The 12,913-nt window shown below is 48.2% G+C and overlaps 1 protein-coding gene across 1 annotated transcript in view; it reads left to right on the plus strand.

The window, feature by feature from the left end:
- LOC124003164 (extracellular serine/threonine protein kinase FAM20C-like) overlaps positions 1-11,830 on the plus strand; it is an 18,338-nt gene extending 6,508 nt beyond the window's left edge. Inside the window, exons 4-10 of the mRNA XM_046311231.1 lie at positions 1,397-1,489; positions 2,881-2,996; positions 3,334-3,514; positions 4,286-4,395; positions 5,347-5,428; positions 5,577-5,636; positions 11,403-11,830. Of these exons, the coding sequence (XP_046167187.1) occupies positions 1,397-1,489; positions 2,881-2,996; positions 3,334-3,514; positions 4,286-4,395; positions 5,347-5,428; positions 5,577-5,636; positions 11,403-11,691 (931 nt within the window). The 3' untranslated portion in view covers positions 11,692-11,830. The remainder of the gene's footprint in view (positions 1-1,396; positions 1,490-2,880; positions 2,997-3,333; positions 3,515-4,285; positions 4,396-5,346; positions 5,429-5,576; positions 5,637-11,402) is intronic.
- Positions 11,831-12,913: the final 1,083 nt, after the last annotated feature.

The following is a 12,913-nucleotide window of genomic DNA, read 5'->3' on the forward strand; positions in this document are numbered from 1 at the left end:
TAGAATATGCTAGAATATGCATATAATTATAGAAAACACTTTAAAGTTTCCAAAACTGTAAAAATAATGTTTGTGAGTATAACAGAACTGATATTGCAGGCGAAAGCCTGAGAATAATCCAATCAGGAAGTGACTCTTATTTTGAAACCATTGTGTTCCTATGCATCCCTATTGACCATTGAAAGGGATATCAACCAGATTCATTTTTCTATGGCTTCCCTAAGGTGTCTACAGCCTTTAGACGTAGTTTCAGGCCTTTATTTTGAAGAATGAGCGTGAACGACCACATTGCGTAAGTGGATAGGTGGGGGCTCTCAGAGTGTTTCTTGTGCAAAAGAGAGAGGCAGCCATTGTTCCTCCCCGTCCTAGTGAAAAGCCAACTGTCCCGGTTGATATATTATCGAATAGATATTTGAAAAACACCTTGAGGATTGATTATAAAAAATGTTTGCCATGTTTCTGTCGACATTATGGATATAATTTTGAATTTTTGTCTGCGTTGTTGTGACCGCTATTTCCGGTGGATTCCTGAGAATAACGCACCAAACTAACGGAGGTATTTGGATATGAAAAATATCTTTATGGAACAAAAGGAACATTTGCTGTCTAACTGGGAGTCTCGTGAGTGAAAACATCCGAAGATCATCAAAGGAGACGGTTAATTTGATTGTTTTTCTGATTTTCGTGACCAAGCTTCCTGATGCTAAGTGTACATAATGCTATGCTAGGCTATCAATAAACTTACACAAATGCTTGTATTGCTTTCGCTGTAAAGCATAAATTCAAAATCTGAGATGACAGGATGATTAACAAAAGGCTAAGCTGTGTTTCGCTATATTTCACTTGTGATTTCATGAATATGAATATTTTCTAGTAATATTATTTGACTGTAGCGCTATGCTATTCAGCGTTGCTGATGACAATTATACCGGATCCGGGATGGGTAGTTCTAAGATGAAGATGTGTAAGGACTATTTGACCAAGAAGGAGATGGAGTGCTGCATCAGATGACCTGGCCTCCACAATCACCCGACCTCAACCCAATTGTGATGGTTTGGGGTGTATAGTCTGAATATCTGTGTTCCTGTGTTGACTGTGTATGGTCTGTATAGTTGTGTTCCTGTGTTGACTGTGTATGGTCTGTATAGTTGTGTTCCTGTGTTGACTGTGTATGGTCTGTATAGTTGTGTTCCTGTGTTGACTGTGTATGGTCTGTATAGTTGTGTTCCTGTGTTGACTGTGTATGGTCTGTATAGCTGTGTTCCTGTGTTGACTGTGTATGGTCTGTATAGCTGTGTTCCTGTGTTGACTGTGTATGGTCTGTATAGCTGTGTTCCTGTGTTGACTGTGTATGGTCTGTATAGCTGTGTTCCTGTGTTGACTGTGTCTCTGTCAGACAAGAGCGTGATGAGGAGACCAACTTCAACCTCTACTACTTCTCTGACTTTGAGAGACACAACGCAGAGATCGCTGCTTTTCACCTGGACAGGTAAACAATGAGTCTGTTTCTCACCTTGATAGCAACAGTCAGGGAGTATATAGCAACAGTCAGGGAGTATATAACAACAGTCAGGGAGTATATAACAACAGTCAGGGAGTATATAACAACAGTCAGGGAGTATATAGCAACAGTCAGGGAGTATATAGCAACAGTCAGGGAGTATATAGCAACAGTCAGGGAGTATATAGCAACAGTCAGGGAGTATATAACAACAGTCAGGGAGTATATAACAACAGTCAGGGAGTATATAACAACAGTCAGGGAGTATATAGCAACAGTCAGGGAGAATATAACAACAGTCAGGACTATATAGCAACAGTCAGGGGTATATAACAACAGTCAGGGAGTATATAACAACAGTCAGGGAGTATATAGCAACAGTCAGGGAGTATATAACAACAGTCAGGGAGTATATAACAACAGTCAGGGAGTATATAACAACAGTCAGGGAGTATATAACAACAGTCAGGGAGTATATAACAACAGTCAGGGAGTATATAACAACAGTCAGGAGTATATAACAACAGTCAGGGAGTATATAACAACAGTCAGGGTAGGGGTTCGAGTATATAACAACTGTAGTCAGGGGCATAGCAACAGTCAGGGAGTATATATATAACAGTCAGGGAGTATAGTCAGGGAGTATATAGCAACAGTCAGGGAGTATATAACAACAGTCAGGGAGTATATAACAACAGTCAGGGAGTATATAACAACAGTCAGGGAGTATATAACAACAGTCAGGGAGTATATAGCAACAGTCAGGGAGTATATAACAACAGTCAGGGAGTATATAACAACAGTCAGGGAGTATATAGCAACAGTCAGGGAGTATATAGCAACAGTCAGGGAGTATATAACAACAGTCAGGGAGTATATAACAACAGTCAGGGAGTATATAACAACAGTCAGGGAGTATATAACAACAGTCAGGGAGTATATAACAACAGTCAGGGAGTATATAGCAACAGTCAGGGAGTATATAACAACAGTCAGGGAGTATATAACAACAGTCAGGGAGTATATAGCAACAGTCAGGGAGTATATAACAACAGTCAGGGAGTATATAACAACAGTCAGGGAGTATATAACAACAGTCAGGGAGTATATAGCAACAGTCAGGGAGTATATAACAACAGTCAGGGAGTATATAACAACAGTCAGGGAGTATATAGCATACCACACCACTGACTGAAATGGTGGAGAAATAGAGCAGACATTGAGAAGCATTAAATATGGACTCCTCTCTCTCTCGCTCTCTCTCTCTCTCCCTCTCCCATCTTTTTTTGCCCCTCTCCTCTCCCTCTCTCTACACCCCCCCACCTCTCCCTCTCCCATCTCTCTCCCCTGTCCCTCCTCTCCTCTCCTCTCTCTCTCAGGGTGTTGGGTTACAGGCGGATCCCCCCAGCCATTGGGAGGCTGGTTGACGTGGTAACAGAGATCAAAGACATCACCACTGACCACAAACTGGCCCGGACCTTCTTCACCTCTCCTGGTCTGTTTATCATTATTTCACTCCTTCCTTCCTTCACTCTATCCCTCTATCACACTCACCCCATCTCCCTCTCTCTCACTCCTCTTTCTTTACCAACTCTCTCCTTATATTACATGTTTCACATCTCTGTTTTCTCTAGTGGGGAATATGAAAATAGATGCTGCATATTATTCAGCGGAAAGGCAATTTTTGCTGAATTAATTTATTTCATTTTCAATCTTTCTCACTGTCAGCTCTTGAAATGCTGCCTCTCCTGTCATCTACACTGATGATGAAGAGAAGAGTGCACTCAAACTCTCCTCTCCTCTCCCCCTCCATCCCCTTCTATCTCCCCTAGTGAATAATGTGTGTTTCTATGGCCAGTGTTCCTACTACTGCAGTACGGAGCACGCTGTGTGTGGTCGACCCCAGAACCTTGAGGCCTCCCTGGCCATGATGCTGCCGGACACCTCCTTGGCTACCAGACGTAGCTGGAGGTCTCCCTGGAAACGCTCCTACAGCCGCAGCAAACTGGCAGTGTGGGTATAGAGTCTATAGCTATATCTATAGATAGATAATAACTCCAACCCTAGCCTCAACTCCAACTCCAACCCTAGCCTCAACTCCAACTCCAACACTAGCCTCAACTCCAACACTAGCCTCAACTCTAACCCTAGCCTCTACTCAACCCTAGCAAACAATGCAGGTGTAAAAACTCTAGAAAGGCCAAAACCTAGGAAGAAACCTAGAGAGGAACCGGGCTAACCTCAACTCCTACTCTAACCCTAGCCTCAACTCTAACCCTAACCTCAACCCTAACTCTAACCCTAACCTCAACCCTAACTCTAACCCTAACCTCAACCCTAACTTTAACTCTAACCTCAACCCTAACTCTAACCCTATCCTCAACCTTAATTCTAACCCTCAACCCTAACTCTAACCCTCAAACCTAATTCTAACCCTCAACCCTAACTTTAACCCTCAACCCTAACTCTAACCCTCAACCCTAATTCTAACCCTCAACCCTAACTCTAACCCTCAAAACTAATTCTAACCCTCAACCCTAACTCTAACCCTATCCTCAACCTTAATTCTAACCCTCAACCCTAACTCTAACCATCAACCCTAACTCTAATCCTATCCTCAACCTTAATTCTAACCCTCAACCCTAATTCTAACCCTCAACCCTAATTCTAACCCTCAACCCTAACTCTAACCCTCAACCAAAATTCTAACCCTCAACCCTAACGCTAACCCTCATCCCTAACTCTAACACCAGTCTCAACTCTAACCCTGTTGTCATGTTGCAGGTGGGAGAAAGACCCAGACTACTGTGACACAGTGAAGAAGACCCCACCATACAACAAGGGAACCAGACTGGTGGACCTGATAGACATGACAATACTAGACTTCCTCATGGGTAGGTCTGGGCTGGGGAGGGAGACTGGTGGACCTAATAGACATGACTATACTAGACTTCCTCATGGGTCGGTCTGGGCTGGGGAGGGAGGGAGGGAGACTGGTGGACCTGATAGACATGACTATACTAGACTTCCTCATGGGTAGGTCTGGGCTGGGGAGGGAGACTGGTGGACCTGATAGACATGACTATACTAGACTTCCTCATGGGTAGGTCTGGGCTGGGGAGGGAGACTGGTGGACCTGATAATAGACATGACTGGTGGACCTATGACTATACTAGACTTCCTCATGGGTCGGTCTGGGCTGGGGAGGGAGACTGGTGGACCTGATAGACATGACTATACTAGACTTCCTCATGGGTAGGTCTGGGCTGGGGAGGGAGACTGGTGGACCTGATAGACATGACTATACTAGACTTCCTCATGGGTAGGTCTGGGCTGGGGAGGGAGACTGGTGGACCTGATAGACATGACAATACTAGACTTCCTCATGGGTCGGTCTGGGCTGGGGAGGGAGAATGGTGGACCTGATAGACATGACTATACTAGACTTCCTCATGGGTAGGTCTGGGCTGGGGAGGGAGACTGGTGGACCTGATAGACATGACAATACTAGACTTCCTCATGGGTAGGTCTGGGCTGGGGAGGGAGGGAGGGAGACTGGTGGACCTGATAGACATGACTATACTAGACTTCCTCATGGGTCGGTCTGGGCTGGGGAGGGAGAATGGTGGACCTGATAGACATGACTATACTAGACTTCCTCATGGGTCGGTCTGGGTCAGGACATAATAATATATTAGAACTATAATAGTAATGAGACTGTAATAGTAATACCTTTCTATTGTGCTGTTCATGGAGACCAAAGTCTTTTCAATTAGCAGAAAGAGGAAAAAGCTGAAAATAAAACACAAACAAACACGCGTTCAACACAAACTATTTTCTTCCAGGTAATATGGACCGACACCACTATGAGACGTTTGAGAAGTTTGGCAACAACACTTTCCTTCTGCACTTAGACAATGGGAGGGCGTGAGTATCCTGACAATGAAATTGATGATCTGTTTTTCTTAATGGTGTGTGCGTGCATGTGTGTGTGTCTGACACTATGTCTGTATGCTGAATACAGGTTTAACTAACGTTAGTTGATTGTAACATTGACACTGTGTGCTGACTACAGGTTTGGACGTCACTCTACAGATGAACCCTCTATCCTGACACCTCTGGAGCAGTGCTGCAGGTATAACATGGTACATGATTAAACATTAAGGTTTCTAGTAGATATTTCTGTTTCTGATAGACATATCTGTTTCTGATAGAGATATCTGTTTCTGATAGAGATATATGTTTCTGATAGAGATATATGTTTCTGATAGAGATATCTGTTTCTGATAGAGATATATGTTTCTGATAGAGATATATGTTTCTGATAGAGATATATGTTTCTGATAGAGATATCTGTTTCTGATAGAGATATCTGTTTCTGATAGAGATATCTGTTTCTGATAGAGATATCTGTTTCTGATAGAGATATCTGTTTCTGATAGAGATATATGTTTCTGATAGAGATATATGTTTCTGATAGAGATATCTGTTTCTGATAGAGATATCTGTTTCTGATAGAGATATATGTTTCTGATAGAGATATATGTTTCTGATAGAGATATCTGTTTCTGATAGAGATATCTGTTTCTGATAGAGATATCTGTTTCTGATAGAGATATATGTTTCTGTTTCTGATAGAGATATATGTTTCTGATAGAGATATCTGTTTCTGATAGAGATATCTGTTTCTGATAGAGATATATGTTTCTGATAGAGATATATGTTTCTGATAGAGATATCTGTTTCTGATAGAGATATCTGTTTCTGATAGAGATATCTGTTTCTGCGTCTCAATCCACCCCATCCACCGGTGTTGGTCTTCCTCATCTACAGTGGGAGGTGGCAGAGCCACAGCGGTGTTGGTCTTCCTCATCTACAGTGGGAGGTGGCAGAGCCACAGCGGTGTTGGTCTTCCTCATCTACAGTGGGAGGTGGCAGAGCCACAGCGGTGTTGGTCTTCCTCATCTACAGTGGGAGGTGGCAGAGCCACAGCGGTGTTGGCCTTCCTCATCTACAGTGGGAGGTGGCAGAGCCACAGCGGTGTTGGCCTTCCTCATCTACAGTGGGAGGTGGCAGAGCCACAGCGGTGTTGGCCTTCCTCATCTACAGTGGGAGGTGGCAGAGCCACACCGGTGTTGGTCTTCCTCATCTACAGTGGGAGGTGGCAGAGCCACACCGGTGTTGGTCTTCCTCATCTACAGTGGGAGGTGGCAGAGCCACACCGGTGTTGGTCTTCCTCATCTACAGTGGGAGGTGGCAGAGCCACACCGGTGTTGGTCTTCCTCATCTACAGTGGGAGGTGGCAGAGCCACAGCGGTGTTGGTCTTCCTCATCTACAGTGGGAGGTGGCAGAGCCACACCGGTGTTGGCCTTCCTCATCTACAGTGGGAGGTGGCAGAGCCACAGCGGTGTTGGTCTTCCTCATCTACAGTGGGAGGTGGCAGAGCCACACCGGTGTTGGTCTTCCTCATCTACAGTGGGAGGTGGCAGAGCCACACAGTGGGAGGTGGCGGTGTTGGTCTTCCTCATCTACAGTGGGAGGTGGCAGAGCCACAGCGGTGTTGGTCTTCCTCATCTACAGTGGGAGGTGGCAGAGCCACACCGGTGTTGGCCTTCCTCATCTACAGTGGGAGGTGGCAGAGCCACAGCGGTGTTGGCCTTCCTCATCTACAGTGGGAGGTGGCAGAGCCACACCGGTGTTGGCCTTCCTCATCTACAGTGGGAGGTGGCAGAGCCACAGCGGTGTTGGCCTTCCTCATCTACAGTGGGAGGTGGCAGAGCCATCTACAGAGCCACACCGGGGTGTTGGCCTTCCTCATCTACAGTGGGAGGTGGCAGAGCCACAGCGGTGTTGGTTTTCCTCATCTACAGTGGGAGGTGGCAGAGCCACACCGGTGTTGGTCTTCCTCATCTACAGTGGGAGGTGGCAGAGCCACAGCGGTGTTGGTCTTCCTCATCTACAGTGGGAGGTGGCAGAGCCACACCGGTGTTGGTCTTCCTCATCTACAGTGGGAGGTGGCAGAGCCACACCGGTGTTGGCCTTCCTCATCTACAGTGGGAGGTGGCAGAGCCACAGCGGTGTTGGTCTTCCTCATCTACAGTGGGAGGTGGCAGAGCCACAGCGGTGTTGGTCTTCCTCATCTACAGTGGGAGGTGGCAGAGCCACAGCGGTGTTGGTCTTCCTCATCTACAGTGGGAGGTGGCAGAGCCACAGCGGTGTTGGTCTTCCTCATCTACAGTGGGAGGTGGCAGAGCCACAGCGGTGTTGGTCTTCCTCATCTACAGTGGGAGGTGGCAGAGCCACAGCGGTGTTGGTCTTCCTCATCTACAGTGGGAGGTGGCAGAGCCACAGCGGTGTTGGCCTTCCTCATCTACAGTGGGAGGTGGCAGAGCCACAGCGGTGTTGGCCTTCCTCATCTACAGTGGGAGGTGGCAGAGCCACAGCGGTGTTGGCCTTCCTCATCTACAGTGGGAGGTGGCAGAGCCACACCGGTGTTGGTCTTCCTCATCTACAGTGGGAGGTGGCAGAGCCACACCGGTGTTGGCCTTCCTCATCTACAGTGGGAGGTGGCAGAGCCACACCGGTGTTGGCCTTCCTCATCTACAGTGGGAGGTGGCAGAGCCACACCGGTGTTGGCCTTCCTCATCTACAGTGGGAGGTGGCAGAGCCACACCGGTGTTGGCCTTCCTCATCTACAGTGGGAGGTGGCAGAGCCACACCGGTGTTGGCCTTCCTCATCTACAGTGGGAGGTGGCAGAGCCACACCGGTGTTGGCCTTCCTCATCTACAGTGGGAGGTGGCAGAGCCACACCGGTGTTGGTCTTCCTCATCTACAGTGGGAGGTGGCAGAGCCACACCGGTGTTGGTCTTCCTCATCTACAGTGGGAGGTGGCAGAGCCACACCGGTGTTGGTCTTCCTCATCTACAGTGGGAGGTGGCAGAGCCACAGCGGTGTTGGTCTTCCTCATCTACAGTGGGAGGTGGCAGAGCCACAGCGGTGTTGGTCTTCCTCATCTACAGTGGGAGGTGGCAGAGCCACACCGGTGTTGGCCTTCCTCATCTACAGTGGGAGGTGGCAGAGCCACACCGGTGTTGGTCTTCCTCATCTACAGTGGGAGGTGGCAGAGCCACAGCGGTGTTGGTCTTCCTCATCTACAGTGGGAGGTGGCAGAGCCACACCGGTGTTGGCCTTCCTCATCTACAGTGGGAGGTGGCAGAGCCACACCGGTGTTGGCCTTCCTCATCTACAGTGGGAGGTGGCAGAGCCACACCTACAGGTGTTGGCCTTCCTCATCTACAGTGGGAGGTGGCAGAGCCACACCGGTGTTGGTCTTCCTCATCAGAGCCACACCGGTGTTGGTCTTCCTCATCTACAGTGGGAGGTGGCAGAGCCACACCGGTGTTGGTCTTCCTCATCTACAGTGGGAGGTGGCAGAGCCACACCGGTGTTGGTCTTCCTCATCTACAGTGGGAGGTGGCAGAGCCACACCGGTGTTGGTCTTCCTCATCTACAGTGGGAGGTGGCAGAGCCACAGCGGTGTTGGTCTTCCTCATCTACAGTGGGAGGTGGCAGAGCCACACCGGTGTTGGCCTTCCTCATCTACAGTGGGAGGTGGCAGAGCCACAGCGGTGTTGGCCTTCCTCATCTACAGTGGGAGGTGGCAGAGCCACAGCGGTGTTGGTCTTCCTCATCTACAGTGGGAGGTGGCAGAGCCACAGCGGTGTTGGTCTTCCTCATCTACAGTGGGAGGTGGCAGAGCCACACCGGTGTTGGTCTTCCTCATCTACAGTGGGAGGTGGCAGAGCCACACCGGTGTTGGTCTTCCTCATCTACAGTGGGAGGTGGCAGAGCCACACCGGTGTTGGTCTTCCTCATCTACAGTGGGAGGTGGCAGAGCCACACCGGTGTTGGTCTTCCTCATCTACAGTGGGAGGTGGCAGAGCCACAGCGGTGTTGGTCTTCCTCATCTACAGTGGGAGGTGGCAGAGCCACACCGGTGTTGGTCTTCCTCATCTACAGTGGGAGGTGGCAGAGCCACACCGGTGTTGGTCTTCCTCATCTACAGTGGGAGGTGGCAGAGCCACACCGGTGTTGGTCTTCCTCATCTACAGTGGGAGGTGGCAGAGCCACACCGGTGTTGGTCTTCCTCATCTACAGTGGGAGATGGCAGAGCCACACCGGTGTTGGTCTTCCTCATCTACAGTGGGAGGTGGCAGAGCCACACCGGTGTTGGTCTTCCTCATCTACAGTGGGAGGTGGCAGAGCCACACCGGTGTTGGTCTTCCTCATCTACAGTGGGAGGTGGCAGAGCCACAGCGGTGTTGGCCTTCCTCATCTACAGTGGGAGGTGGCAGAGCCACACCGGTGTTGGTCTTCCTCATCTACAGTGGGAGGTGGCAGAGCCACACCGGTGTTGGTCTTCCTCATCTACAGTGGGAGGTGGCAGAGCCACACCGGTGTTGGTCTTCCTCATCTACAGTGGGAGGTGGCAGAGCCACACAGTGGGAGGTGGCGGTGTTGGTCTTCCTCATCTACAGTGGGAGGTGGCAGAGCCACACCGGTGTTGGTCTTCCTCATCTACAGTGGGAGGTGGCAGAGCCACACCGGTGTTGGTCTTCCTCATCTACATTGGGAGGTGGCAGAGCCACACCGGTGTTGGTCTTCCTCATCTACAGTGGGAGGTGGCAGAGCCACATCGGTGTTGGTCTTCCTCATCTACAGTGGGAGGTGGCAGAGCCACACCGGTGTTGATCTTCCTCATCTACAGTGGGAGGTGGCAGAGCCACAGCGGTGTTGGCCTTCCTCATCTACAGTGGGAGGTGGCAGAGCCACAGCGGTGTTGGCCTTCCTCATCTACAGTGGGAGGTGGCAGAGCCACAGCGGTGTTGGCCTTCCTCATCTACAGTGGGAGGTGGCAGAGCCACACCGGTGTTGGCCTTCCTCATCTACAGTGGGAGGTGGCAGAGCCACAGCGGTGTTTAACAGACCAGCAGACATCCAGAAATGTGTATTTCTAAAAACATAGATAGCATCCGAACGGTTTGGCGTACAAAGTAATGTGACCACTCTCAGGAAAGATAAGACTCAGGAACACGATGGTGTTCTAACAAAGTAATGTGACCACTCTATGGAAAGATAAGACACAGGAACACGATGGTGTTCTAACAGAGTAATGTGACCACTCTATGGAAAGATAAGACTCAGGAACACGATGGTGTTCTAACAGAGTAATGTGACCACTCTATGGAAAGATAAGACTCAGGACCATGATGGTGTTTTAACAAAGTAATGTGACCACTCTATGGAAAGATAAGACTCAGGAACACGATGGTGTTTTAACAAAGTAATGTGACCATTCTATGGAAAGATAAGACTCAGGAACACGATGGTGTTTTAACAAAGTAATGTGACCACTCTATGGAAATATAAGACTCAGGAACATGATGGTGTTCTAACAGAGTAATGTGACCACTCTATGGAAAGATAAGACTCAGGAACACGATGGTGTTTTAACAAAGTAATGTGACCACTCTATGGAAAGATAAGACTCAGGAACACGATGGTGTTCTAACCAAAGGGGTTAAACATGTGTAAAAAACAATAGAATAATTCCGTATCTTTCTCATAACTCTCAGATAAAGGAGACACTTGAAAACAAACTTCCTTCTGCTGCATTGTTTTTCCGTGTATGAATCTGTTATTCAATGTGTTTCTGTAGGATAGTAACATTTTTAAAAATATATACCAAGAGGTCCTAAAATTCTAAATAAAATAACTAAATGACCATCTTAAAACAATTCAGTATGTTATCTTAGTAGAACCCCCATCACTATCCCAGCATCATCATATATTCCTCTTCTGTCTCATAGCTCTCACTCCATCACTCTCTCTCTCTCTAGGATCCGTCGCTCCACCCTCCTACATCTCCGTCTCCTCTCCCTGCCCCAGTACCGTCTCAGTGATGTCATGAGGGAGTCCCTTTCCCATGATCCTCTATTCTCCGTGGCCCCCCTCCTCTCAGAGCTGCACCTCTCTGCCCTGGACCGTCGCCTAGTGACCGTGCTCCAAACCGTGAGCCGTTGCCAGGAGCGACAACGTAGTCGCCATGGAGAAGGCGACGATGATGTCATCTATGATGATGTCACTGATTATAAGACTTTGGTTAAACACGTGACACCTGCAGGGTAGTGTGGTCACGCCCCCTCGACAACAGCATTTCAACCGTCTGAAGAAATTATGTCATGGCGCATCACCATGGTGATGATGATTTGTGTGTGACATCATTGCATCAGCAAGTCACAAGAGTGACATAATTACATTTAGAGTTCTTGGCCACATTAATTTGGCTCCTAACTGTTAGAGAGGATAGCTGTGTCTGCAGTGTCACAGTAGTTAGGGAATAGGATGCCTTTCCAGACAGACTATGTGTAGGTTTAGTGTGGTGTATGGATGGGATGTTTAAATCACTGTGTACATTTATTATCAGGCCTAATTAAACGTTGTCTTATTTAATACATGGAGCGTACTTAGTGAAATCAAGCTCAGTTTTAGCATATACTTTTATTTAAGAGGATAGTTCAACCCTAAATCAAAGTCATTCTAATTGAGTAATGATATTGCATTTTATAAAAGCGTTTTACAAAGAACAACAAAAAAATATATACATTTACATTTTACATTTACATTTAAGTCATTTAGCAGACGCTCTTATCCAGAGCGACTTACAAATTGGTGCATTCACCTTATGACATCCAGTGGAACAACCACTTTACAATAGTGCATCTAAATATTTTAAGGGGGGAAGGGGGGGTGAGAAGGATTACTTTATCCTATCCTAGGTATTCCTTAAAGAGGTGGGGTTTCAGGTGTCTCCGGAAGGTGGTGATTGACTCCGCCGCCAAGGTTCTTAGCGCTCTGGGAGGAGGACACAATGGAGTTGTCAACCGTGATGGCGAGATCATGGAACGGGCAGTCCTTCCCCGGGAGGAAGAGCAGCTCCGTCTTGCCGAAGTTCAGCTTGAGGTGGTGATCCGTCATCCACACTGATATGTCTGCCAGACATGCAGAGATGCGATTCGCCACCTGGTCATCAGAAGGGGGAAAGGAGAAGATTAATTGTGTGTCGTCTGCATAGCAATGATAGGAGAGACCATGTGAGGTTATGACAGAGCCAAGTGACTTGGTGTATAGCGAGAATAGGAGAGGGCCTAGAACAGAGCCCTGGGGGACACCAGTGGTGAGAGCGCGTGGTGAGGAGACAGATTCTCGCCACGCCACCTGGTAGGAGCGACCTGTCAGGTAGGACGCAATCCAAGCGTGGGCCGCGCCGGAGATGCCCAACTCGGAGAGGGTGGAGAGGAGGATCTGATGGTTCACAGTATCAAAGGCAGCCGATAGGTCTAGAAGGATG

The sequence above is a fragment of the Oncorhynchus gorbuscha genome, linkage group LG18, assembly GCF_021184085.1.
Source record: "Oncorhynchus gorbuscha isolate QuinsamMale2020 ecotype Even-year linkage group LG18, OgorEven_v1.0, whole genome shotgun sequence".
NCBI lineage: Eukaryota > Metazoa > Chordata > Actinopteri > Salmoniformes > Salmonidae > Oncorhynchus > Oncorhynchus gorbuscha.